Source organism: Microcaecilia unicolor, chromosome 2 (genome assembly GCF_901765095.1).
Source record: "Microcaecilia unicolor chromosome 2, aMicUni1.1, whole genome shotgun sequence".
NCBI lineage: Eukaryota > Metazoa > Chordata > Amphibia > Gymnophiona > Siphonopidae > Microcaecilia > Microcaecilia unicolor.
Window position 1 is genome coordinate 463597495 of NC_044032.1, and position 25785 is coordinate 463623279.

The following is a 25785-nucleotide window of genomic DNA, read 5'->3' on the forward strand; positions in this document are numbered from 1 at the left end:
CCTTAATTGTTTCTGGGAGCCCCATGTTTTATATTATTAGTCTTTTTATTACCTCCCCAAATTAGTACTTGCCAACCACCTGCAATTTAGAGAGAGAAAAAAATTAGGAAGGCCACGCGTATGAGAAAAGCAATTCTTTAATTACTTACCAAGAGAAAGTTACAATTACAAATGCTAGTTTCTCATGTGGCGAGCAGGGGACACAAACGTGGTCTGCCACTGCCTCACTGCCTCTCCAATGTAATGCTCTGGTTCAATTGTTTATATACCTTTTGTGTTAAGCAAAGCTTCACATTACTTCAGTACTTATCTTCCTCAAAGATCATTCTGTTCTCTGTTCTCATCATTTATTTTCCCTTAAGTTGCTAAATCACATTCTTCTGTCCATCCATAATTGCACCTTTCCCACAGCTTGCCATAAGGGTATCATTTCATTATAGATCATAAATTCCTGAGTTTACACAGGCTTATGTTCTTTAATAAATTACAGGCTTCTCAGTCTCTGATATATTCCAGAGTCGCACCAGCTTGTTAGCCTCTGCCCTTTTTGATCTATGCTGGGGTGCTGACCTGTGCTTATAATTCTACACCCATCATACGAATATTGCTTCGACGTGCCCGATTCTCTAAGTCCTCCAGCTTAGCTTCAATGTGATCTATTTTCTGTTGCATGGCTTGTTGCTTTGTAATTTGCTGTTGGACCTTATCCTCTTCATCAGAGAGGCGTTGTTGGTATGCCAAAAGGTCTGAACAGATTGTCCCCAATTTACCATCAATTCCTTCCAATTTATCAGTTATCTTTTGCAGCTTTCGATCTACTGAGGCTTCCAGCATGTGAGACACTTCCGCTGCGATTTCTGCAGCCCACACAGAGCCTACCGATTGCGAGGACGAAGAATCTCCATCCACCATTTTAGCTTCTCCAGCATGTCTCCGAGTTCCATCTTTCTTCAGCTGTTTAGTTGACATTTCAGCCCGATCTGTACGCCAAAAGCCTCAAACTGCACACTAACTCTGTCAGGAATCAAACACTGCAGACTGGGTAAAGAAAAACAAACAAAACTAACCCGGAGAGTAGATGTTAGATTGGGGGAGCTCAGCTCAGCAACATCCACTCTCTAGCTCAGCATCACGTGACCTCCTATGCATGTAATTTAAAGTATTTTGTAAGTTAACTCATTTAAGTGGGAGCCTTGCCCATGCTCCCTTCCCTGTATATTCTCCTTTTGTAAATATGCACTATGTAAGTTAAATAGAGGCCCACTGAATTTTGGTTTCTGTTATGGTGCCGAAGCTGGCCCAAAATCCTTTTTCTGCCCAGTTTTGATCGAAAGACTATGGCCATAGTTTCAGCCAAAACTGACTGCGTATTTTCGGTGGAAACCAAGAATTTGTGCTTTGTCCTTTTTTGTCTCCTTCCTTCACCCTACCCTCCAAACAGGAGCTGCCTTTTCCCCATGCCCACTTGTAGGTGCCCCTCTTAGGCCCATTTTACAATCCCTGGCAGTCTAGGAGGTGTAGTCAGGGTAGGAGTGATCCCCAGTCGCTCCTTCCCATGCTGGCTCTTCTTTCAAAATGGCTGCCATGACCTCTAGTGGCAAACTCGCAAGACTGCTGCAAGAGGTTACAGTAGCCATGGGCAGAGCAACTGGGGATCAGTGTTATGACCCGGTAGTGGTGAGCCCCTGTGCCCCGACTGAGCACGGCAGAGATGGAGTGACACCGCACTCGGTCAGGCAGCTAGACAACCCCTAGCTTCACCTGGGAAGCGACCACCGTTCACCGGGAGTTGAGCCCCCAGCTGCAGGCGGCCACCAGGACTTCAGGAACCGGCGGGGTTGCACAGCCGCTGACCAGGATGGCAGGAAACAGACACTGTCCAGAACCAGTACTCCAACAGGCAAAGAAATAGTCAAATCAGTCCAGAGTCAAGGCAGGCAGCAAACAAGCGAAATCCGAGATAACTAGCCAAGGTCTGGTACACAGGAAAAACAGGAACAGAAGGAAGTCGGTGAACAGCACTCCGACAACAACTCCTCAGAACAAATGAGGCCGAAGCAATGAAGGCCTGGAGGCAGTACTTTAAATAGTGAGGAAATCTGAGCAAACCACACTCAGGTGAAGCCAACATGGCTGCCCCATAGGAGATCCTCCCAAGACCAAATATGGAGTTCCTTCCTGATCTCGTTTATACAAGATGGCCGCCCCCTCATGAGCTAGCCAAGATGGCCGCTGCCTGTGCTCTAAGCCGGATGACGGCTGCCAGACTTTAGAAACTGAAACTGACCCATCCTGGAGAAACATCAAAAAGCCGGCTAGCTCTGCCGGACCGCACCTCGCCAGCGAATCAGACGCGCAGGCCTGGAATCAGGTGAGGAACGTAACAGTATCCCCCCCTGACGCCTCCCCCATCTCCCTGGTCCGAGTTGATTAGGATGGAGGGAATGGTACTCACGGACCAGGTCTGGAGCATGGACGTTGGTTGCTGGCTCCCAGGAGTTGTCTTCGGGTCCGAAGTGTTTCCAGGACAACAGGTAGAACAACCTCCCTCCACATAGCTTTGAGTCCAGAATCCGGTCCACCTCGTACTCGGGGTCTGGATCACTCTCTGGCACGACCACCCTCTTGGGTTCCGGATGCCACTTGGACCTGCGGAAAGGTTTCAAGAGAGACACGTGGAAGGCATTGTGTACTCTGAGTTGACCGGGCAGGTGCAGCCGATAAGTCACCGCGCCTATCCTGGAGCGCACCGCAAACGGCCCGATGAAGCGAGGGGCAAACTTGAGTGATGGGAGCCGCAGCTTCAGGTACCGGGTGCTTAGCCAAACCTTCTCTCCTGGCTGGAACGTGGGAGCCGCTTGCCTCTTGCGGTCGTACGTCTCCTTGGCCTTGACCGCTGCCCGGCGCAGCTGCTCCTGAACCTCCTGAGCCAGATTAGGAAGCTCGGAACCATCTGGCGAGCTCATGGCTTTGGCCTACTGTTATGACCCGGTAGTGGTGAGCACCTGTGCCCCGACTGAGCACGGCAGAGATGAAGTGACACCGCACTCGGTCAGGCAGCCAGACAACCCCTAGCTTCACCTGGGAAGCGACCACAGTTCACCGGGAGTTGAGCCCCGAGCTGCAGGCGGCCACCAGGACTTCAGGAACCGGCGGGGTTGCACAGCCGCTGACCAGGATAGCAGGAAACAGACACTGTCCAGAACCAGTACTCCAACAGGCAAAGAAATAGTCAAATCAGTCCAGAGTCTAGGCAGGCAGCAAACAAGCGAAATCCGAGATAACTAGCCAAGGTCTGGTACACAGGAAAAACAGGAATAGAAGGCAGTTGGTGAACAGCACTCCGACCATAGGCGGTCGGTGGCCCAACTGTTTGGGAAGGCTAAAGGGGGTGGGGTTAGGGGTGGGACCAGGGGTGGGGTTAAGGGCGGGACTGGGGTGGGTTAGGGGTGGGGCTGGGTTGGGGTTAGGGGTGGGGCCGGGTGGGGCTTACATCCATAATTGTCTGACAACACACAGAAAAAATAAGTAAAAATAAAAGTTACAATTAACACCTTTTATTAAATGTAACATAACATAATAACATAGTAGATGACGGCAGAGAAAGACCTGTACAGTCCATCCAGTGTAGATATTACATACGTATCATATGTCAAAAAACATGGTTGCTCAAAGTCAAAGCATATACTAACCAATGTGTATACTATTCAAAAATGTTATCAATTATTAAACACTGCTATTTCTATCAATGGAAAATCCCAAAATGAAATAGTCACATTAGTGAAGTAACATCCGGCGACTACACTGGTGTTATGACAAACTAAAATTAAATTAAAGTGTTGATGTTTGTCACCTCAATAAGGCCAACAATCCCAACTGTAAAACACTACACACTATGCACAAACTTGTGCAAAAGCATACTCAGAACCTCCATAAATATTACACTGGGCAGGCCCTAATACACCAATATACCACCCAAACGGACAACATCACAGACCGTCAACAATATGAAACAAGGGATCATATCACAATTCTCATGTACAGCCACAAAACATCTTTTTAGGGTGGACAGTAGTATTCACAATGAGCTCCTTTTATTAACAACCAGATAGAGATAAGAGTTTTCAAATTTCAATTTTGGCACAGTGTAAGTCATCTTTATGACTACTGATGCACTCAAGCTTGCAAGTAATTAATTTGAAACTCCAAAGCCACAGTCTCACACTACCTGTGTATAAAACAGGATACAGGAACAAGTTATCATCATCACCCACAGTTAAATGTGAATCTTCTTTCAGCATATAGAGTGGAGAAAAAAGGGGGGGTTCAGTAATACCACCCAGCCAGCCCAAGGTGATCGGACTATATAAGGTGTAGTAGGCTCGGCGCAACATCATCTAGCCCCCCCCCAAAAAACTCCACACTATTAAATGGCCAAAATTAATATAAAAAATGGACTTGAAATGTCCTGAGGGTTAATAATGGACAACAGTGGCGTAGGAAGGGGGGGGTGGGGCGGTCTGCCCCGGGTGCATGCTGCTGGGGGGGGGGGGGGGGGGGGGGGTCGGCTCCGCTGGTTCCCTGCTCCCTCTGCCCCGGAACAGGTTACTTCCTGTTCCAGGGCAGAGAGAGCAGGGAACCAGCGGAGCCGACGCAGCTCCCAGCGACGTGCACTCGGGGTGGATCGGCTCGCCCCTTGCCGCTCCACCACTTCCTTATGTAAGTACGCGCTCCGGAGGGTGCTCACTGAGGGGGGGGGGGGGGGTGCGCAGCAGCGACCCGCCCCAGGTGTCGGCCGCCCTCGCTATGGCACTGATGGACAAATATTCCTGTACCCAAAAAGTTGAGATCACACATCACAGTCTAAGTCAAGTCATCATCACGAACAATATAGGAAACAGCATTAGGGGCTTATAGCCCATTTAGTTATCTTTAAACAAAAGAGATGGGCAAAAATACAGTGGATCCAGTGGGCGCCTATGAAGGTAAGAAATATCAGTGCTCTTCCAAAGTTAACTCTGTGCTAAGAAATTGGCAAACCAGTCCTGGTTTTCTAACAATAGTCTCAATCATGCATTTTATTCTAAAGCAGAAGGAACAGGAACAGTAACACCCCAAGGTGAGATCCAGGAAGATCTAAACTAAAAGAGATGTGCATCATTGCATGAAACAAAGTATTTATTTTTATTTTGACTTCAGTTTGTTTTAAAACCCAGAGTCAGTCAACTCAGCACCTACCTCTGTCTCCTCTCTCCTGAAATCCAGCCTGTGCCTACGTGCCAATTTTTTCTGGCAGGAAGTGGGAGGGAACAATCCTCACTTCTTGTTCTTCTTCTTACCAGCCAGCCTTGAGCCTGCAGTGCCTTCCCTACATGAGGCGCCCCTCCCGTGCGTTCCCGCCTATGCAGGACGTGACGTGACGGCACGGGAGCGAGCAGCGAGGAGGCTGACTGACTGGCTGCCTGAGGGCAAGGAGGCGAGGCACAGGACCGCGGTGCGCCGGTGAGAGCCTGAGCGGGCGGAACTACTGCAATCAGCTGATCGCGTCGTCGGTGAGTCAGTCCGAGCCCCGGGCGGGCGGAACTGGGTCGCATGTGTCGTCATCATCGTCGCGGGGGGGGGGGGGGGGGGGCGGGTGCCGTGTGAAACTAGTGATGTCATCAGGCTCCGCCTCCAATCGTTCGGCTGGGGGAGGCTTAGCCTCCCCAAGCCTCTTATACCGGGCGCCTATGACTCCGACAACAACTCCTCAGAACAAATGAGGCCGAAGCAATGAAGGCCTGGAGGCAGTGCTTTAAATAGTGAGGAAATCTGAGCAAACCACACTCAGGTGAAGCCAACATGGCTGCCCCCATAGGAGATCCTCCCAAGACCAAATATGGAGTTCCTTCCTGATCTCGTTTATACAAGATGGCTGCCCCCTCCTGAGCTAGCCAAGATGGCCGCTGCCTGTGCACTAAGCCGGATGACGGCTGCCAGACTTAGGAAACTGAAACCGACCCATCCTGGAGAAACATCAAAAAGCCGGCTAGCTCTGCCGGACTGCACCTCGCCGGCGAATCAGACGCGCAGGCCTGGAATCAGGTGAGGAACGTAACAATCAGTCCTGCCCTGACTACACCACTAGACCACAAGGGATTGTAAAGTAGTCTGGGGGGAGGGGGAAGCTACTCTTTGCATTATTTATTTATTTTTAATGTAATATGATTACAAGTAATGCAGTTATGATCTTGCAAAGTAGTTTATATAGTAAATACAGTGCTCCAAATAAATGCTTTTGATACAAAAGTTTAGCAAGAATTTAAGTCTGTAAATTTGGGATGATAAGATTCATAGGAATTAACCTCTGTGTTGAGATATGACATCCGATGTCACTGAAGATGCATCGTTTGATGTGAAGATACTAGATTCTGTGAGAAAGGAACCTGAAGATTATTTTCAAGCACAAGTACTGGTCAGCTTATAGTGTTAGTAGGGAAATATGACAATGAAATGAAGTTTATATATTAGAAAATTTGAGAAATGAACTATTCTTGATTGCATTCAGTAACATCAATGGCCTTTTTTTTTTTTTATTATGGATTATGTATCTGGCTAGTATAATGTCTACAGTGTAGACCAGTGTCTGGAGTCCTTTACCCTATTTTAGGAATAATCTATATCATGCTTGTCCTTAATTAGTTTTATAACTAAATACAAAAGGGGACACATCTTAATGCTACTTTCTCCTGTTACTTGTGCACAGTTTGGGTAAGCATAAAAAGCTGTTAATTATGACTTTTTTTTTAACACATTCTCACAAAGGTCATGTCTCAGAGGATATTTAACTACATCTGCATTGACTTGGGGAACCTAAATGTGCCAGACTTTGCTCTCCCAGCTGTCAGCCTGTGCTTGCAATTCTTGGTACTGGAGAGTAACAAATCTCCCGTGGGTTTAGCCGAGGGCTGCTGCCTGCAAGCTCAGACAATCCCCAGTAGACCCCATAGATTCACATTCACAAAATCAAACTTTAGTTTTTGGTTTCATTTTCGGCTGAAACACGGTGATAAGTTTCAGCTGCAGTTTCGATTTTGTCTGAAAGTGTTTAGACGGTTTTGGTAATAACCAGAGACAGAAGTCACGTTCAAAAAATTGTGAATATGGAGAGGCCTTCAGATGGATAACTCACCTATGCCACGGTACAATGTCAACCATTAATTGGGTGGACTTTTTTTTCTTTCATCTTTTATTGGGCAGACTCCAGTAGGTGTAAAGTGGTACTATGCAACTGTGCTAGTGTTTTCATGAATGTCAGCATAAATTAAATCTCAACTATAATAAAGAATACAAAATTAAATCCAATCTCAAATATCATAAAGAATATGAAATTAAATCCACTTATCTATCACAAAACTTTCATTGAGAGTCGCAGCGACTCAGTAAAAGTTTTGTGATAAGTGGATTTAATTTCATATTCTTTGATATTTGAGATGTGATTTATGTTGACATCTATGAATACACTAGCACAGTTGCATAGTACCACATTACAACTATTGGAGTCTGCCCAATGAAAGATGCAAAAAAAAAAAAAGTCCACCCAATTAACTGTTGTTTGAAATTGCACTGTGGTACAGGTGAGTTAACCGTTTGAGGGGTTCTCCATATTCACAATTTTTGATCGTGATTTCTCACTGGTTATTTATTATTGTTGTTTTTGGACATTTACCAGTGATTATAGGGATTTTTATTCCAAGTATCTAGATAGTTTTGGTGGCGGTTTTGGCAGAAACTGAAAAAAAAACAGTTTTGGCCGGCCTCTAAAGTTAAATTAATATTTGCAGAATATAACTTAGGTACCATGCTAATATGTGTGCACATAAATTGTGTAAATGGTAGAATTCTAAACATTTACACACAAATGTGAGTATCTTTGTTGTTGAATTGCCCCGTGTATGGTTTGTAATATTTGTTTACATAATGATGGCTAGTCAGTGTCTTTCATATTAAACTAGTAAAAAAGCCCCGTTTCTGATGCAAATGAAACGGGGGCTAGCAAGGTTTTCTTCTGTGTGCATGTGGGAGTGTGTGTGTGTCCCTGCCCTCTGCTCTCTCTCCCCTCCCCCTCTGAGTCCTTCACTGCTTTGCTGTGTTTTCCTTCACTGACTGTTTGTGTTACAGAGAGGGCAGGGCAGACACTCATAGGGAAACCGGATATCTCTCCCCCTTCACACTTCCGGCTGGAGGCTTCATAGAACGTTGGTGTTGCCTTTTATATACAGAGAGATGAAGAACTCTGGGCTGACTGTTCCATTCTTATTTTTGACTCTGTATGATTTGCTACTGTTTTGTTTAGATAGATTTGTAAAAATCTCTTCTTTGGTGTGAACAATCCAAGAATGTATTTAAAAATCTCATTAAAGTATCTTTTAATTGTTTTATGACATTCTAGAGCAGTTTTTGAGCCCTGCCATAGAAAATGTCTAGTTCGCCCAGGCAAGACTTGATACTTGGGTTGTATGAGCTTCTGGTTGATGTTTTAGCTATCCTTATGCTTAAAACAGTATATACCAAACCTGGTCCTGAAGGCACCCAAGCCAGTCAGGTTTTCAGGTTACCCACAAGGAATATTCATGAGAGATTTGCATGCAGTAGAGGCAGTGCATGCAAATCTCTCTCATGAATATTTATTATGGGTATCCTGAAAATCTGACTGGCAGGGGTGCCTCCAGGACCAGGTTTGGCAACCACTGGTATATACATTACAATTGAAACTACTTTTTGCTGAGGACACGCAGGTCAGTTAATTCTCGTATGTGGGTGACGTCATCCATAGTGCTCGGTGTGGAAACACTGCCCAGCGTACTATAGCTTTAAGAGCTCGAAGTAGCGATCCAGTCATGTATTCAGTGATGTCTTCCCATGTGACTTGTGAGCATGGGACCAATTAGTCTGGTTTTTATCCACAGTGAGGGGAAGACTCATCTTTCATGGCTCATCTCAGCATCATTTTTTTCTTCAACTGTTTGGTGCCTTCCCTTGTGGTTTTAGCAAGGGTTTGTTTTTTCCTTTTCCCCTTTATCATCTTAGTTATTTTTTGCCCTGTTTTAAGTTTCCATTTTTTTTTCAGGCTCACTAGGCCTTCGTAGGCTTGAGCATCAGTCAGATACTCTCTCTTCCTCTTTTGGTTATTTGCCCCAGTTGTTTGATTTTGCCATTGCTGTTTTTCCTTCCATGTCATTGATACCCAGCTTTCTATTTTTATTTCCTAGCCGCAGCAGCGCATTGAGCAGAGGTTTTCAATGCATCATCAGTGATGACACCTAGATCCCTTTCTCGGTCTGTGACTCCCAATGCTGAACCTTGCATGATGTAGTTATAGTTTGGGTTCCTCTTTCCCACATGCATCACTTTGCACTTGTTCACATTAAATGTTATCTGCCATTTAGACGCCCAGTCCCCCAGTCTCGTAAGGTCCTCTTGTAGTTTTTCACAATTTTCCCACGATTTGACTACTTTGAATAACTTTGTGTCATTGGCAAATTTGATTACCTCACTAGTTACCCCTATCTTTAGGTCATTTATGAATATGTTAAAAAGCAGAGGTCCCAGCACCTATCCCTGAGGGACCCCGCTAACTACCCTTCTCTATTGCGAATATTGACCTTTTAATCCTACTATCTGTTTCCTATCTTTCAACCAGTTTTTAATCCACAGTAAGACTCTACCTCCGATCCCATGTCCCTCTAATTTCATCTGTAGTCTTTCATGAGGGACCTTAAATGCATTCTGAAAGTCTAGATACACAATATCAACCAGCTCACCTTTATCCACATGTTTGTTTACCCCTTCAAAGAAATGCAACAGTTGTACCAGCTGTACACAAACCTTTACTTGCAGTCCCTAGTGCACAGTATGACTAATTTGGCTGATTTGGCAGACACTCTTCCTCCGGAGCAGGCCGTATCACTTCGCCAGTTGGCGAAGCAGCAGAAGGCTTGTTCCTGTTCAGAGACCTTTGATGTTGCATCCAGTATTTCTGCGCAGAGTATAGAAAAGGGCAGACTCTCATGGCTGTATGTCTCTGACTTGGACCTGGCGGTCCAGCAGAGGGTGGCAAACATCACTTGTCATGGGGATCTCCTTTTTGGTGAGAAGGTGAAGGAGGTCGCAGACGTCATCAAGAGACGTACTGATACCATTGACACACTCTCCTGGTGAGCAGGGCCGCCGAGAGACTGGGCCGGGCCCGGGACAAGGCCGCCCCGGCCCCGCCCCGGCCCCCACTGCCACCCCCTAGGTTGTCACCGCCCCCCCTGAGGGGGGCCCGGCGCCACAGTCCCATCCGCCTCCGCCACCGGGCCGGGCCCCTTCCACCCGAACCCCCGCCAGCAGAAGTGCTGTCTTTTGACTCCGGCGTGCGCAGCCCACACAGACGCGCTCCTCTCAGCTGATCTTCGCTGTACTCTGCAGGGCTTCTGTACGTCTGATGTCCTGCACGTGCAGGACGTCAGATGCACTTGGTGGGCTTCACACTCAAGGTGCTTGGTCCACTCAGGAGATGGATCTTCACACTTGCCTTCTGGAGCTCCGGGCAATCTGGAACTCTCCAAAGGCTTTTAGAGATTGGCTGTTCAACCAAATTGTGCTCATTCAATCAATCAGACGACAATCAGGTTGTGATGTATTACACCAACTAGCGGAGGCTATGGGATTATACTCTCTGTGTCAGGACGCTGTACAGATGTGCAAGTGGACTTTCTGGATTGAGAGAGTTCTCAGAGCCACATACTTGGCAGGAGAGGCCAACAGACTGAGCAGGGTCATGTAATCACATGAGTAATCACTCAGTATAGGTTTGTCTGTGAGATATTCTGAGCGTGGGGCAACTCCATGTTGGATCCCTTTGCTCTCCTTACAACCACAAAGTCGGTACAGCTCCAGGCTCAGGTCACACGATGGACTTGCAGCAGATGCTTTTTTTCCTCCACTGGGGGAATGGCCGCCTGTATGAATATTCTCCCATTCTTCTCATGGGGAAGACTTTTCTGAAACTCAGGCAAGACCAGGGAACCATGAGCCTAATTGCCCCATATTGACCCAGACTGATCTGGTTCCCTCTTCTTCTGCAGTTATCCTCCGAAGACCCTTGGAAATTAGAGTGTTTTCCAACCCTCATAATGCAAAATGAGGGATCGCTTCTACATCCTGACCTCCAGCCTCTGGCCCTCACAGTCTGGGTGTTGAGAGCTTAGAATTTGCCTTCTTGCATCTCCCAGAGGGTGTCTCCTAAGGCTTTTCTGGCTTACAGGAAAGATTCCACTAAGAGGATGTTATTCTTTCAAATGGAAGAGGTTTGCCATTTGATGTGAGAGGAAGGCCTTAGATCCTCTGTCTTGTCTTACACAGACCCTGCTTGAATTCCTTTTACACCAAGTCTGATCTAAAGACCAACTCTGTAAGGGTTCATCTCGGTGCAATTAGTGCTAAACATTACCGTGTAGAGAGTAAGCCCATCTCTGGACAGCACCTAGTTGTTTGCTTCATGAGAGGATTGTTCTTATCTAAGCCCCCTATCAAGCTTCCACCTGTGTCATGGCACCTCAGTATCATTCTGACCCAGCAGATGAAAGCTCCTTTTGAGCCACTGGGTTCCTGTCCTCTGAAGTGTTTGACCTGGAAGGTCTTGTTTTTGGTGGCAGTTATTTCAGTTCTCAGGGTTAGTGAGCTTCAGGCCTTAGTAGCTGATCCACCTTACACGAAATTTCACACACACACTCTTAAGTTCTTGTCTTAGGTAGTGTTGGAGTACCAACACTACCTAAATCAGTTTGCCGTCCTTCCAGCATTCTTTCCAAAACCTCATTACCCATCCTAGTGAAAGCGCACTGCACACTTTGGACTGCAAGTGAGCATTGGCCTTTTACCTGGAGCAGATTAAGCCCTTAGGCAGTCCACCAAGCTTTTTATTCCTTTTGATCCCATCAGAATGGGGGTTGTCACCATCAGGAAAGGCACAATTTCCAATTGGCTGCAGATTGTGCTTCTTTTACTTAAGTCCAAGCTCAGAGCCATAAGTACATAAGTATTGCCATACTGGGAAAGACCAAAGGTCCTTCAAGCCCAGCATCCTGTTCCAACAGTGGCCAATCCAGATCACAAATACCTAGTAAGATCCCAAGCCAGGGCAGAGTTGGTAACTCAGCCTCTACTGAAGAGATTTGCAAGGCTGCAACGTGGTCCTCAGTCCACACATTCACATCCCGCTATTGCCTTGAGCAAGATACCTGACACAGTTGTTGGTTTGGGGTCTAGAATCCAACTTTATCCTCTTAGGCCCGTTTTATTCTGTTCCAGACTGCACTCTCGCAACCAGTATGTGTATAATTTCAGGTTAATTGACTTTCTTGAACTCGCTGTTGTGAGTTCCTGTTGTCCTGATGTTGTTGTTTTACATGAGCATGGTAGCTAGAGAGCCTGCTTGTCCTTGGAGAAAGCAAAGGAGTTAACCTGTAGCAGGTATTCTCCGAGGAGAGCAGGCCACTTAGTCTCACCTACTCTCCAACCTCCCTTTGGAGTTGTCTTATTTAGGTATGTTATAGTACTAATTGGTCCCGTGCTCGCGAATCGGGTAGGAAGGCACTTATGCATGCATGGTGGGAGCGTTGCCTTGAGCTCTTAAGGTAGAGTATACTGGGCAGCATTTCCACATCAGGCGTTGTGGAGTCACCCACATGTAAGAATAAGTGGCTTGTTGCCTTCAGAGAATATCTGCTACAGCTAAGTATCTTCACTGTATACATTTTGAATGTTGAACACATTGTTTAATTTTGTAATTATTAAAATAATCACTGTGTCTCATTATCTTTTAGCTGCAGTCGCCTTCGACAAATTCAAGCCATCTTGACGAAGAGCAGTAAATCTAGACCAGATGGAATCCTTTGTATTCTAGGTTAGTTTTTGTGTGTATGAGCTTTTAAAGAATATATTTTTATTTGGTTATAAAATTACAGGTAGAAATTGAGGAGGTCTTTTTTTTTTAAAGAAATATTTTATTGGAAAATGCTATATAGATAACAGAAAATGTACAACTTTGATCAAGTAACATGCTGTCTAGTATGCCATATGTGTGATATATGACTATAAATCTGCGTCCAGACTGCTTTAATGTTGGGACACAACCAAAAGTTGCTTTTTCTTGTTTACACTTTTTAAGCAGGTGTATTTTAGCTCTTTATTCCTTATTGGGAGAAATATAATTGCAAGGTAAATGTATACTGCATTTCCCAAAGCCAATATGATCTGTTATCAAACGTACTCCTGAAAGAAATGATTTTAGTTTGCCTTCAAAGCACCTCCAACCCTAATTGAAGAGGTCATTTATTTATTAACAGCATATAATTAAGATCATGAAGAAAGGAAGAAAAAAGTATTTAACAGGAAACAGGTGTATAATTACATAAGTACATAAGTATTGCTATACTGGGAAAGACCAAAGGTCCATCGAGCCCAGCATCCTGTTTCCAACAGTGGCCAATCCAGGACACAAATACCTGACCTGGCAAGATCCCCAAAAAGTACAAAACATTTTATACTGCTTATCCCAGCAATAGTGGATTTTCCTCAAGTCCATTTAATAACGGTCTATGGACTTTTCCTTTAGGAAGCCGGGCTAAGCTAATCACCTTTACCACATTCTCTGGCAACGAATTCCAGAGTTTAATTACACGTTGAGTGAAGAAAACTTTCTCTGATTCGTTTTAAATTTACTAAATTGTAGCTTCATCGCATGCCCCCTAGTCCTAGTATTTTTGGAAAGCGTGAACAGACACTTCACATCTACCCGTTCACCTCCACTCATTATTTTATAGACCTCTATCATATATTCCCTCAGCCGCCTTTTCTCCAAGCTGAAGAGCCCTAGCCGCTTTAGCCTTTCCTCATAGGGAGCTCGTCCCATCTCCTTTATCATTTTCGTCGCCCTTCTCTGCACCTTTTCTAATTCCACTATATCTTTTTTGAGATGCGGCGACCAGAATTGAACAGCTGCAAAGCTGTTTTTTATGTAGTGGCGCATGTGCTGTGGTTGTACAGACGAGTATTGTACAGTTCTGTAGTATAATAGTTATTTAAGAATTTATAGATTACTTTTTTTTTTAAAATCTCAGAATTTTTATTGAGATTTCAAGTTAAACACAAGAACTTAGAAGCTCAATAACAAACAAAATTGTCCAAGAAAAATCACATCACATGAGCATATGCATTATACAGTTAAAAAATAAAAACAAAAGGTAGAAAAGTTATGAAAGTAACATAACAAATCATTCTTGTACATAGTGGTTCATATACTGCCAGGTACATCCTAGTCACAGGGAGTGTCTGAGATTCTTAGTATGGAAACACCATTAACTCCAAGGGTCTTAACAAAATGTCTAGCGGTAGTCATAGCATCTCTATGCAGACTGGGAGTGTGTGTGTTTCCCTACCTGGAAGATTGGTTGATCAAGAGATGGAGTGCAAGAATCCATGTGCACAACTATTTGGGTCCTGGAGCTACTAGGGTTCATTATCAACTAGTTTAGTTTATTAAAACTTAATATACCACTTTTTATAAATATCAAAGCAGTCCCCTACAGAAATTAGAATTCATAGGAGCCTTGTTAGATATGGTTCAGACCAGGGCCTTTCTTTCAGAGCACTGCATATAAAACATGATTACTATTGCACTGCAGGTCCGCCAAAGCCAACAGGTATCCGCCCGACAGATGTTGAGATTGTTGGGGCACATGGCCTCCATGATACATGTTACATCCTTGATGCAACTCCATATGAGGTTGGCTCAATGGATCCATCTTCCCAGTGTTCTCAAGCCAAGGGGAATCTAGTGGGTGTCATTGCTGTCACACCTTCCCTTTGGGAATCTCTGTCTTGGTGGACCACTTGAGATCAAGGGACTACCATTCCAATTTTCTCCACCCCACAAGACATTGAAGACCAGTGCATCCAACCTAGGATGGGGAGCTCATGTAGATGATTTTCACACCCAGTGTCAGTGGTCTGCTCAGGAGCAGCAATGTCAGATCAACCTTCTTGCGCTTAGAGCGATTAGGAATGCTCTAAAGGCTTTCAGAGATATGATGGTAAACCAAATAACCCTCATTCAAATGGACAACCAGGTTGCAGTGCATTACTGTAACAAGCAGTTGGTTGGGGGGGGGGGGGGGAGGTAAGGGCTCATACCTTCTGTGTCGGGAAGCAGTCGGAATGTGGAACTTGGCCATCTTCAACGGGATGATTCTTAGAGCCACTTTTCTGGAAGACAGGCTGAGTTGGGTCATGTAACCTCACAAGTGGTTCCTCAACATAGCCTGGAAGATTTTCCAAGAGTGGGGCATCCCCTTGTTGGACTTCTTTGCCATTCACCAAACCAACAAAGTACTACAGACTAGGGTTATGTAGCAGACTACCACGGATGCTTTTCTCCTCGATTGATGAAGGGTCTTTTCTACATGTATTCTCCAATTCATCTCTTAGTGAAAATTCTCCTGAAACTCAAGCAAGATCAATGGACCAGGATCCTCATTGCACCTTACTGGCTGAGGCAGATTTTGTTTCCCTGCTCCTGAAACTAGCTTGTGAGAAGCCATGGAGACCGGTGTGCTTTTTGACTCTTATCATCCAGAACTCTTCTACCTCTCAATCTTCAGTTTCTAGCCCTCATGGGTTGGATATTGAGAGGCTAGAAGTGGATACCTTGGGCCTTCCAGATAGTGTCCCAAATTTTGCTTGCTTCTAGGAGCGTTTCCATTAGAATGTTATAATGGATTTAAATGGAAGAGGCTTGCTGTCTGGTGTGAGGGCAAGGTCCTAGAACCTTTTTCCTGTCCTTGACAAAAACTGCTTGAATACCTTCTGCACCTCCCTGAGTCTGGTCTTAAAACCAACTCTGTAAGGGTTCACCTTAATGCAGTTGGTGCTTATTACCATGTGGATGTGAAGCCCATCTTTGTTCAGCCCTTGGTTGTTTAGTTTATGAGGGACTTGATGTTGTTGAAGCCCATGCAGTGTCTTGGAATATCAATGTTGTCCTTTCCCAGCTAATGAAAGCTTCTTTTTGGTGGTGATGGGGTGTCATGTGATGCTGCAAAACTAAGCAGATGCCCAACAGTTCCGCTCCGCTCCACTCCACCCGCACTTCAAAATCATGTAATTTATTTTCTTACCGCATTCCAGACTGCTCAGAATCGCTTGAATGGCCAGCATTTAACTGGGAGGTCACTTTGTAGTAATTCTGAGCTTGTTTATACAGGTGCTGCGCAGCATGCTGAGAGAGACCCTGTGGGTGGGGAAGGAACGCGTGCTCCATATGAGCCCCAAGATGATGCAGGCCTGGCAGATGTGCCGTTGTGACTTTGCAGGAGGAAGCGGTCCAGTAGCTCACCAAACAGCTCACGGCAGTCCTGGATGATGGGCTTTCCAAATTACAGGCCTCTTCTGATGACATCAAAGAAAACTTGGAAAGAGGCTTGTGATTACAGCAGGCCGAAGACTGCATCTCCCACCAGTAAGACCAAGTGGAAGGCATGGAATTGCAATGCAGGACCCTATTGCAGTGTGCTGAGGACCAGGAAAAGAGGGGAAGATATAATATCCATATCATTGGCCTTCTTGAAACTGTGAAGGACAAAGAACTGCTGGATTTTATTGAGCGATGGCTGCCGCATAAGCTGGGTCTTGCATCTCAAAGTTCCTCCATGATTATGAAACATGCGCACCACAAGGGTGCGCTCAAGGAAGTAATACACAACCCTGGCCTTTAATGGTGCAAGTGCTGAATTATGCAGAAAATGATAAAGTTAGTCTACTTGGCGCTAGGCCTTTTAAAGTTGTATATCAAGGAGTCAAGGTTCTCCTGTTTCAGGATTTCTCGGCCAAAGTCTTGGACCAAAGAAGGAAGATGGGCCTACACTGCTGTTATGACTGGCCTCTTACATGGAGCGGGGGAGGCCCAGATGTCAGCTTCTTTTTTTTCTCCTGTTTGTATTGGGACATAAGAGTAGTAGCTCTGGTCTAGACATGCTTTTTTTTTTTTTTTCAATTTCCAGATTTTGTTCTGTTTCCATATAATCTGGGAGATGTTTTCTCGTTGCTGCTTGTAAGCGTGGGGGTGGGAGGGAAGGGCTAGTGTTTGTTGAGTGGAGTTGGATATATGTTAGGAACTTGGTATGGTTTGTGTGTGTGCTAGTGGGGGGGGGGGGACTGTTGATTGAGTTCTGAAGGGGAGGGGTTGCAGGGGCTTCGGGGGGGGGGGGCCAGAACCCTGGGAGCTGAAGTGTTATTTACCCTTATATACTGCTTTTCCTTCTGTTTTCTGCATAGTGAACCCCTATGGGGTGCAGCTCATTTGGTGCCCTTTCCTGAGGGTGGCTGTTGCTTGGTGTGGGGGTGGGACAGGCTAGGTCGGGAGGCCCCGCCGGTATCTCACTTTTTGCTGTTTTGTAGATTGCACTATTGTATTCCATGTAGGGGGATTGGCTAATTTAAAAATCCCTTAATATGGATGGAGTCCACTCACCTATTAAGAGAACCTGACTGTTGCAGCTGCTCAAAAGACAGCACACTGATGTAGCATACTTGAGAACGCAGAGCATTTAAAACTAAAGTTTGCTTTACATAAATTGTATCAGGATCTTGAGGGGCGTTTTGTTGAGGTGGCAGGTACTGTACAGAGAGGGTTAAGATGTCTTTTTTTTGTAGCATATATGCCTCAAACATGCCAAGGCTACTCCCTATCCTCGCTCTTATTTGTGCTCACCTTAGAACCCTACCAACAGAACAAGAAATATAGATATCCTATTGTCTCTGGTATCTTAATATTATATATGTCCACTACTAGAACCAGGATCACTGCTACCTATACAAAAAATACTTCAATATCTCATGTATTACAGCCATTCATTTTTATATTTTTACAGAGTACCCTCAGATTTACCCACTCTCTTGGGCAGTCAGGTGTACTGCTGTCTGGTGGTATAGCACTTCTTTCATTGGGTTACTCTTTTAAGTTTTTTATTTTTTTTGTTTCCAAAACCACAAAAGTGCTATTAATATAGTATCTTTTCATGATACTTTATAGTGTTTCAACCAGCACCAAAAATCATTAAATGTTACAAGAATGGCGTAATTATTCCAATCACAATGCACTTATCTTTCTTTGTACTGCCTCGCTGGAAATGAGGGCAGAATTGTGAATGTCCAGCTGCCTTCCCCTGAAACCGCCCGACTCCACGGGTTTCAAGTACTTTCTTCAGGGACTAGGGTTAAGGCCGTTCTCCACACCTTCTTTATATAAATAACACTGCAAGACGCTCCTGACATTTGTTATTGTAGCTTATATACGCGCCCGTCTTAAAGCCTCACACCGGAAGTGTCTTTAATGACGTCACTACAAGAAAAAAACTTTATGTAAAAGAATTTTCTGTACACACTTTATAAAAGCCTATGAACTCAAAAAAAAATTCAAAAAAAATTATTAGCATTATACAGATGGATAGAAGTCAAATAATAGTATTCCATTCAATGCTCTCATTTAGTCCTTTAGGGCTAATGGTTTGTAATCTAAAAATCCATCATTGTTCCCGACGGGCTAAAACTGCTGCCCGATCGGTTCCCATACGAGACTCTGAAACGTGATCTATAATGAACCATCGTAGATCAGTAAATCTGTGTTGAAATTGCTCACAATGAGCCACGATGGGAGCAGTGACAGTATTTGTTGCCAATCGACTCTTGTGTTCCGTGAATCGAATTTTCATCTGCCTGATGGTATATACTACAAAAGATGACAAGCACGTGGTATTATGGCTTAGTTTATATGTCTGCTGCATTGCCCTGTATGTCCATTCTTTCATAGTTGTGGTCTGAGTACAAAATTGGCATTCACCACAAGGCTGATGTGATCCTTCTCCTGTAGAATGGATCTCCAGAACCATGGTGGTATGTACTAAATGATCTCTTAAATTGCGTTCCCGTGTGTAAGCAATGCATGGTTGCTATGAAAAAATTGGATGAAAAGTGAGAACTTGCCAATGTCTATATATTAATCGAGCCACCTGAGGGGCCAGAGTGGAAAATCTACTAGAAGACTGCAGTACTGGCTAGAGCAAATTAGTAATCTAATACAAGTGGCTGACGCCATTTTGAGAACAAAGTTCCGAGACTCAAATATCGGATTTGTACCAGCATAGTTCCTGACGAAGCCGTATAAGTGTGAAACGGTGGCCCTGTTGAACTCTAAAACCTATTGCTGGATCCTGAACTCTGGAACATTGAAGCTAAGTGTTTTTTTGATGTTGAAAGCTTAAAACTCTTTGTGATATTATATTGAAAGCTAAGTGTTTCATTTGACATTGAGGAAAGAAGTTTACTTTCCACATGAGATTTGTAAATCAGCAGAGTTTTTGCCCAATGATAGAAACTGAACACTGAATACAACATTATAAACATAGTAACAGCGTTTAAAACCCAAGACGAAGTGTCTGAGGTTTCTGAAGGCTTTTCTCTGAACCAAAAAACATTCAGATAGTACTAGAGCTATTGTGAATGATTTGAGCTAGAGCCCGTGACATTTGTGCCAGAGTGAAAAATCCCAAAACACAGACCATTTTATTCATTTGCTCTTTGGGTTTATCTACTAACAGTAGAGAACGTTGGGCGTACCAGGCTCGTTTCTAAGCCTGTCGAATGCAAGGCACCGAATACCCACGCACCCAACGTTTATCCGACAACTCAGTTGCCTGTTGTTTAAATGCGCTGTCTGTCAAACATATTCTATGTAAACGTAGGAATTGTCCAATGGGCAAAGACCATTTTAGTCTGTGAAGATGATGACTATTAAATAATAACAAGGTATTTCGGTCAGTGGGTTTATGATATACAGTAGTGTGTAATCCTCCATTTTCTTTATAGATCCATGTGTCAAGACTCTGGATTGGCTCAGGCGTCCTTGGTATGCGGGTTTAGTGCGTCTGTTGATAGACTAACAGTTGAGGCTGTCGAACATTCCAGATCTTCTGGTTCAGGGACCAGTGATCATGCAGGATCCCATCCCATTTGGTCTTATGGCTTGGCTGTTGAGAGGTCGCCACTCAGACGCAAAGGATATTCTGAGTCGGTGATTGGGACGATGTTGCAGGCGCGCAAGTGATCTACTTCTTCGGTGTATGCTAGGGTCTGGTGAACCTTTGTATCTTGGTGTTAGTCATCAGGCATCTCGCCGGAGTTGGCCCCTCTCATGACTATTCTAGTCTTTTTGCAGGAGGGGTTTGAGAAGGCGCTGTCATTAAGCTCTCTTAAGGTACAGGTGGTGGCATTGGCCTGTTTTAGAGGCCGCTTAGGTGGTCGTTCGTTGGCCTCTCATCCGGATGTAGTTCGTTTTCTCCGAGATGTTAGCTATGCTAGACCGCCTTGAGTGCCGGTGGTGCCGGAATGGAATCTGAACCTAGTACTGCGGGCGTTTCAGCGGGTTCCGTTTGAGCCAATCTGTAAGACGTCTTTGAAGGATCTGACATTGAAGACGGTGTTTTTGGTGGCAATGGTTTCGGCCAGAAGGGTATCAGAACTTCTTCAGGCTCTGTCGTGCAGGGGTCTCGATTCGTACGGTGCTATCCTCTCTACCAAAGGTGATCTCTCGTTTTCACATCAAGCAAGAAGTGAATTTGCTGGCCTTCAAGCGGGAAGATTACCCAGAAGATTTTCATCAGTTGCGGTGTTTGGATGTAAAAAGGGCCCTGATGGCCTATTTGGAAGCGACTAATTCCTTCCGGAAGTCCTTTCATCTGTTTGTCCTGTTTGCTGGACACAAAAAGGGAGATATGGCTTCTAAAGCTACAATCACTCGCTGGCTTCGGAAGGCGATCGGGTCTGCTTACCTTTCCATGGGGAAGCCTCTTCCTCTTCAGATTCGAGCGCATTCGACTAGGGCTCAGGTTGCGTCATTTGCGGAGTACCGACTGGTACCATTGGAGGACATTTGTAAAGCGTCTATTTGGGCGTCTGTTCATACTTTTTCTAAACATTACCGGCTAGATGTCGCTACGCATCGGGATGCGCTTTTTGGTGCTTCTGTTTTGTCTTCCGGGAGAGTTCGATCCCACCCTTCTTGAGGATTGCTTTGGTACATCTCACAAGTCTCTGGATTGATCTGGGGACACAATGGAAGGTAAAATTAGTTCTTACCTGATAATTTTCTTTCCATTAGTCCCATCAGATCAATCCAGAGGCCCTCCTTAGGGTTCATGTTAGCTGACTCTGCATGATGTATATATGGAAGGTTTTGGTATGGTTGCTGTTGCTTCTGTTTACGTTCTTCTGTTAGTCTGTAAGTTTTGGTTTAAACAAGTTATTAGAAAACAGTTGTTACTGTGGAGCAACTTGGAGGTTTTCCTTCAGATTATATGCTGCTTTCGAGAGGCGGGAGAGTGAACTATTGTTCAAATGATTTCTTACTGCTTTGGTATCGTATACTGAAGTTAGGCTGGCTGCACATGCCCTCTAGGGGCGAACTTCGTGTTCTCTCCATCCAACCTGCTAGTGGAGGGACATAACCCACAAGTCTCTGGATTGATCTGATGGGACTAATGGAAAGAAAATTATCAGCTAAGAACTAATTTTACCTTGGACGGCTTCCTAAAGGAAAAGTACGTAGACCATTATTAAAATGACTTGGTGAAAATCCACTGCTTATTTCTTGGATAAGCAGCATAAAATGTATTGAACTTTTTTTTTTTTTTTGGGGGGGGGGGGGGGGGGGGTAATCTTGCCAGGTATTTGTGACCTGGATTGGCCACTTTTGGAAACAGGATGCGTTGGTCTGTCCCAGTGTGGCAGTACTTATGACAAACTCAGAGTGAAGAGTCATTATGTGAATGTTGGGTGGTGGTGGGATTATACAAAACTCTGTTTGGGGGAGGGGACATTTCCTCTCTATGAGATTTCTATGTCGTTCATTGTTGTATTTTCATGTTATTGTAATGCAGCAGTTTCGTACAGCGGTTGGTGTGGTTGTACCTGTTCCTTGAACTAATAAAGATACATATATATAAAAAAAAGAAACAAACCACAAACATGAAATCTGCTTTTGAGCTTCTGGACTCCTGTCACTTGAAGTTCCTCACCTGGAATGTCTTGTTTTTGGTGACAGTTACTTCAGCACACTGTCTGTGAGCTCCAGGACCCAGTAGCTACGTTTTATCATAACAGGTAGTTCTGCACACATATCCCAAGTTCGTTCCTTAGGTGGGGTTGGAATTTTTTTTTTGTTACGTTTGTACCCCGCGCTTTCCCACTCATGGCAGGCTCAATGCGGCTTACAGAATTCCATCTTAACCAGTCAGTTGTCTAGCCAACATTCTTCCCAATGCCCTCCTCAGAGAAACCAATCTGCAGAGCCTTGGCCTTCTATCTGGAGCAGACTAAATACCATAGTCAGTCCATCCAGCTTTTCCTTTGACCCAAACAGGATGGGGGCAGCCATCAGTAAATGTACTTTGTCCAGTTGGGTAGTAGACTGCATCTTCTTCACTTATGCCCAGACTGGGCTGTTTCTCCTGGCTCTGCCCTGATGACTCTGCTTCAGTCGCAGCCCTATGCCATGGCAGTTATCTATTTTCACATACTCCTCGCCCTGCTGGCCGTGGGGGCGGTGTTGGACTACTTCTCTCTCCCTCCTCCAGATTTCAACCCCTTCTTCCACCTCAATCTCACTGTTTTTCCTCCTTTGAAGTCCACTCTATCCGCCTTTTCTCTCCTCTGCCTCTTCGAATAGCGGTCATTTATCGTCCCCCTAATAAGTCCCTTTCATCCTTTCTCAGTGACTTTGACGCCTGGCTTGCCTTCTTCCATGATCCTTCCTCCCCCTCTCTCATCCTTGGTGACTTTAATATTCCTGCTAATGATCCTTCCAACTCTTATATTTCCAAGTTACTCGCTTTAACGTCGTCCTTTAATCTCCAACTATGCTCCACCTCCCCCACTCATCAAAATGGTCACTGTCTTGATCTCATCTTCTCCTCCAACTGTTCACCTTCTAGTTTCCTTGCCTCTGATCATCCCTCCTCTGATCACCATCTTATAACTTTCACACTTAAATCTCCTCCCTCCCAGTCCCGTCCTATCCTATCTAATTTATCTAGGAATCTTCACGATATTGACCCTTCATCTCTATCCTCCCATGTTTCAAACCTTCTCTCTACTGTGGCACCATCCACGTCTGTCAACGAGGCTGTTTCTTCTTACAACTATACTCTATCCTCTGCCTTAGACACTCTTGCACCTTTGATGACCCGCCCTGTAAGGCGTACAAAACCCCAACCTTGGCTGACTTCTAATATCCGCTACCTACGTTCCTGTACCCTCTCCGCCGAACGTCTCTGGCGGAAATCTCGGGCCCTTGCTGATTTCTTACACTTTAAGTTCATGCTGACCTCCTTCCAATCTGCTCTTTTACGTGCCAAACAGGATTATTATATCCAACTGACCAACTCTCTTGGCTCTAATCCTCGACTTCTCTTCACCACATTGAACTCTCTCCTCAAGGTGCCCCCTCCCCCAACTCCCCCTTCATTATCTCCTCAGACCCTTGCTGAATTCTTTCACAACAAGGTTCAAAAGATAAACCTTGCTTTCTCTACCTCACCACCTCTCCCTCCACTAGTCCGTTCCCCTCTATCTCCTTCCCCTCATTCCCTTTCCTCCTTTCCTGAAGTTACTATTGAGGAAACTACACTTCTCCTTTCTTCCTCAAAATGTACCACCTGTTCCTCTGATCCCATTCCCACCCACCTTCTTAATGCCATCTCTCCTACTCTTATTCCTTTTATCTGTCACATTATCAACCTCTCACTTTCCACTGCGACTGTCCCTGCTGCCTTTAAACATGCTGTGGTCACACCTCTCCTTAAGAAGCCTTCACTTGACCCTACTTGTCCCTCTAATTACCGACCCATCTCCCTCCTTCCTTTTCTCTCCAAATTACTTGAGCGTGCTGTTCACCGCCGCTGCCTTGATTTTCTCTCCTCACATGCTATTCTTGACCCATTACAATCTGGTTTTCGCCCTCTCCACTCAACCGAAACTGCGCTTACTAAAGACTCCAATGACCTACTACTGGCTAAATCCAGAGGTCAATATTCCATCCTCATTCTTCTTGATCTTTCCGCTGCTTTTGACACTGTCGATCACAGCATACTTCTCGATACCCTGTCCTCACTTGGATTCCAGGGCTCTGTCCTTTCCTGGTTCTCTTCCTACCTCTCCCTCCGCACCTTTAGTGTTCACTCTGGTGGATCCTCTTCTACTTCTATCCCTTTGCCTGTCGGCGTACCTCAGGGTTCTGTTCTTGGTCCCCTCCTCTTTTCTATCTACACTTCTTCCCTTGGTTCATTAATCTCATCCCATGGCTTTTCCTACCATCTCTATGCTGATGACTCCCAAATCTACCTTTCTACCCCTGATATCTCACCTTGCATCCAAACCAAAGTTTCAGCGTGCTTGTCTGACATTGCTGCCTGGATGTCTCAACGCCACCTGAAATTAAATATGACCAAAACCGAGCTTCTCATTTTCCCCCCCAAACCCACCTCCCCGCTCCCCCTGTTTTCTATTTCTGTTGATGGCTCTCTCATTCTCCCCGTCTCCTCAGCTCGAAACCTTGGGGTCATCTTTGACTCTTCTCTCTCCTTCTCTGCTCATATCCAGCAGACCGCCAAGACCTGTCGTTTCTTTCTTTACAACATCCGTAAAATCCGCCCCTTTCTTTCCGAGCACTCTACCAAAACCCTCATCCACACCCTTGTCACCTCTCGTTTAGACTACTGCAATCTGCTTCTTGCTGGCCTCCCACTTAGTCACCTCTCCCCTCTCCAGTCGGTTCAAAACTCTGCTGCCCGTCTCATCTTCTGCCAGGGTCGCTTTACTCATACTACCCCTCTCCTCAAGACCCTTCACTGGCTCCTTATCCGTTTTCGCATCCTGTTCAAACTTCTTCTACTAACCTATAAATGTATTCACTCTGCTGCTCCCCAGTATCTCTCCACACTCGTCCTTCCCTACACCCCTTCCCGTGCACTCCGCTCCATGGATAAATCCTTCTTATCTGTTCCCTTCTCCACTACTGCCAACTCCAGACTTAGCGCCTTCTGTCTCGCTGCACCCTACGCCTGGAATAAACTTCCTGAGCCCTTACGTCTTGCCCCATCCTTGGCCACCTTTAAATCTAGACTGAAAGCCCACCTCTTTAACATTGCTTTTGACTCATAACCACTTGTAACCACTCACCTCCACCTACCCTACTTTCTTCCTTCCCGTTCACATTAATTGATTTGATTTGCTTACTTTATTTATTTTTTGTCTATTAGATTGTAAGCTCTTTGAGCAGGGACTGTCTTTCTTCTATGTTTGTGCAGCGCTGCGTATGCCTTGTAGCGCTATAGAAATGCTAAATAGTAGTAGTAGTAGTAGTAGTTCTCAAGGGTCATGCCATGTCTCACAATGTGAGAGCCATGGCTGCATCGGTAGCCCATTTGAGATCAGCCTCCATTGAGGAGATTTTCAAAGTTCCAATATGTTTTCTGTCCCCACATTCACATCTCATTATTCCCTATAGCAAGATTCCTGATGTGATAGCCAGTTTGGTTTGACAGGCCTGCAGAAAATATTTGGGGTGTAGAATCCAACTCCATCCCCCTAGGCCCTTTTTTATTATGTTAAGGCTGTACCTTCACCCCCTCCCCCCTTCTTAGAGGCCCC

The 25785-nt window shown here is 45.1% G+C and overlaps 1 protein-coding gene across 1 annotated transcript in view; it reads left to right on the forward strand.

The window, feature by feature from the left end:
- The window catches only part of C2H20orf194 (chromosome 2 C20orf194 homolog), a 441211-nt gene that overhangs the window by 41723 nt on the left and 373703 nt on the right, over positions 1 to 25785 (forward strand). The window contains exon 2 of the mRNA XM_030190991.1: positions 12852 to 12931. Coding sequence (XP_030046851.1) covers positions 12852 to 12931 — 80 coding nt within the window. The remainder of the gene's footprint in view (positions 1 to 12851; positions 12932 to 25785) is intronic.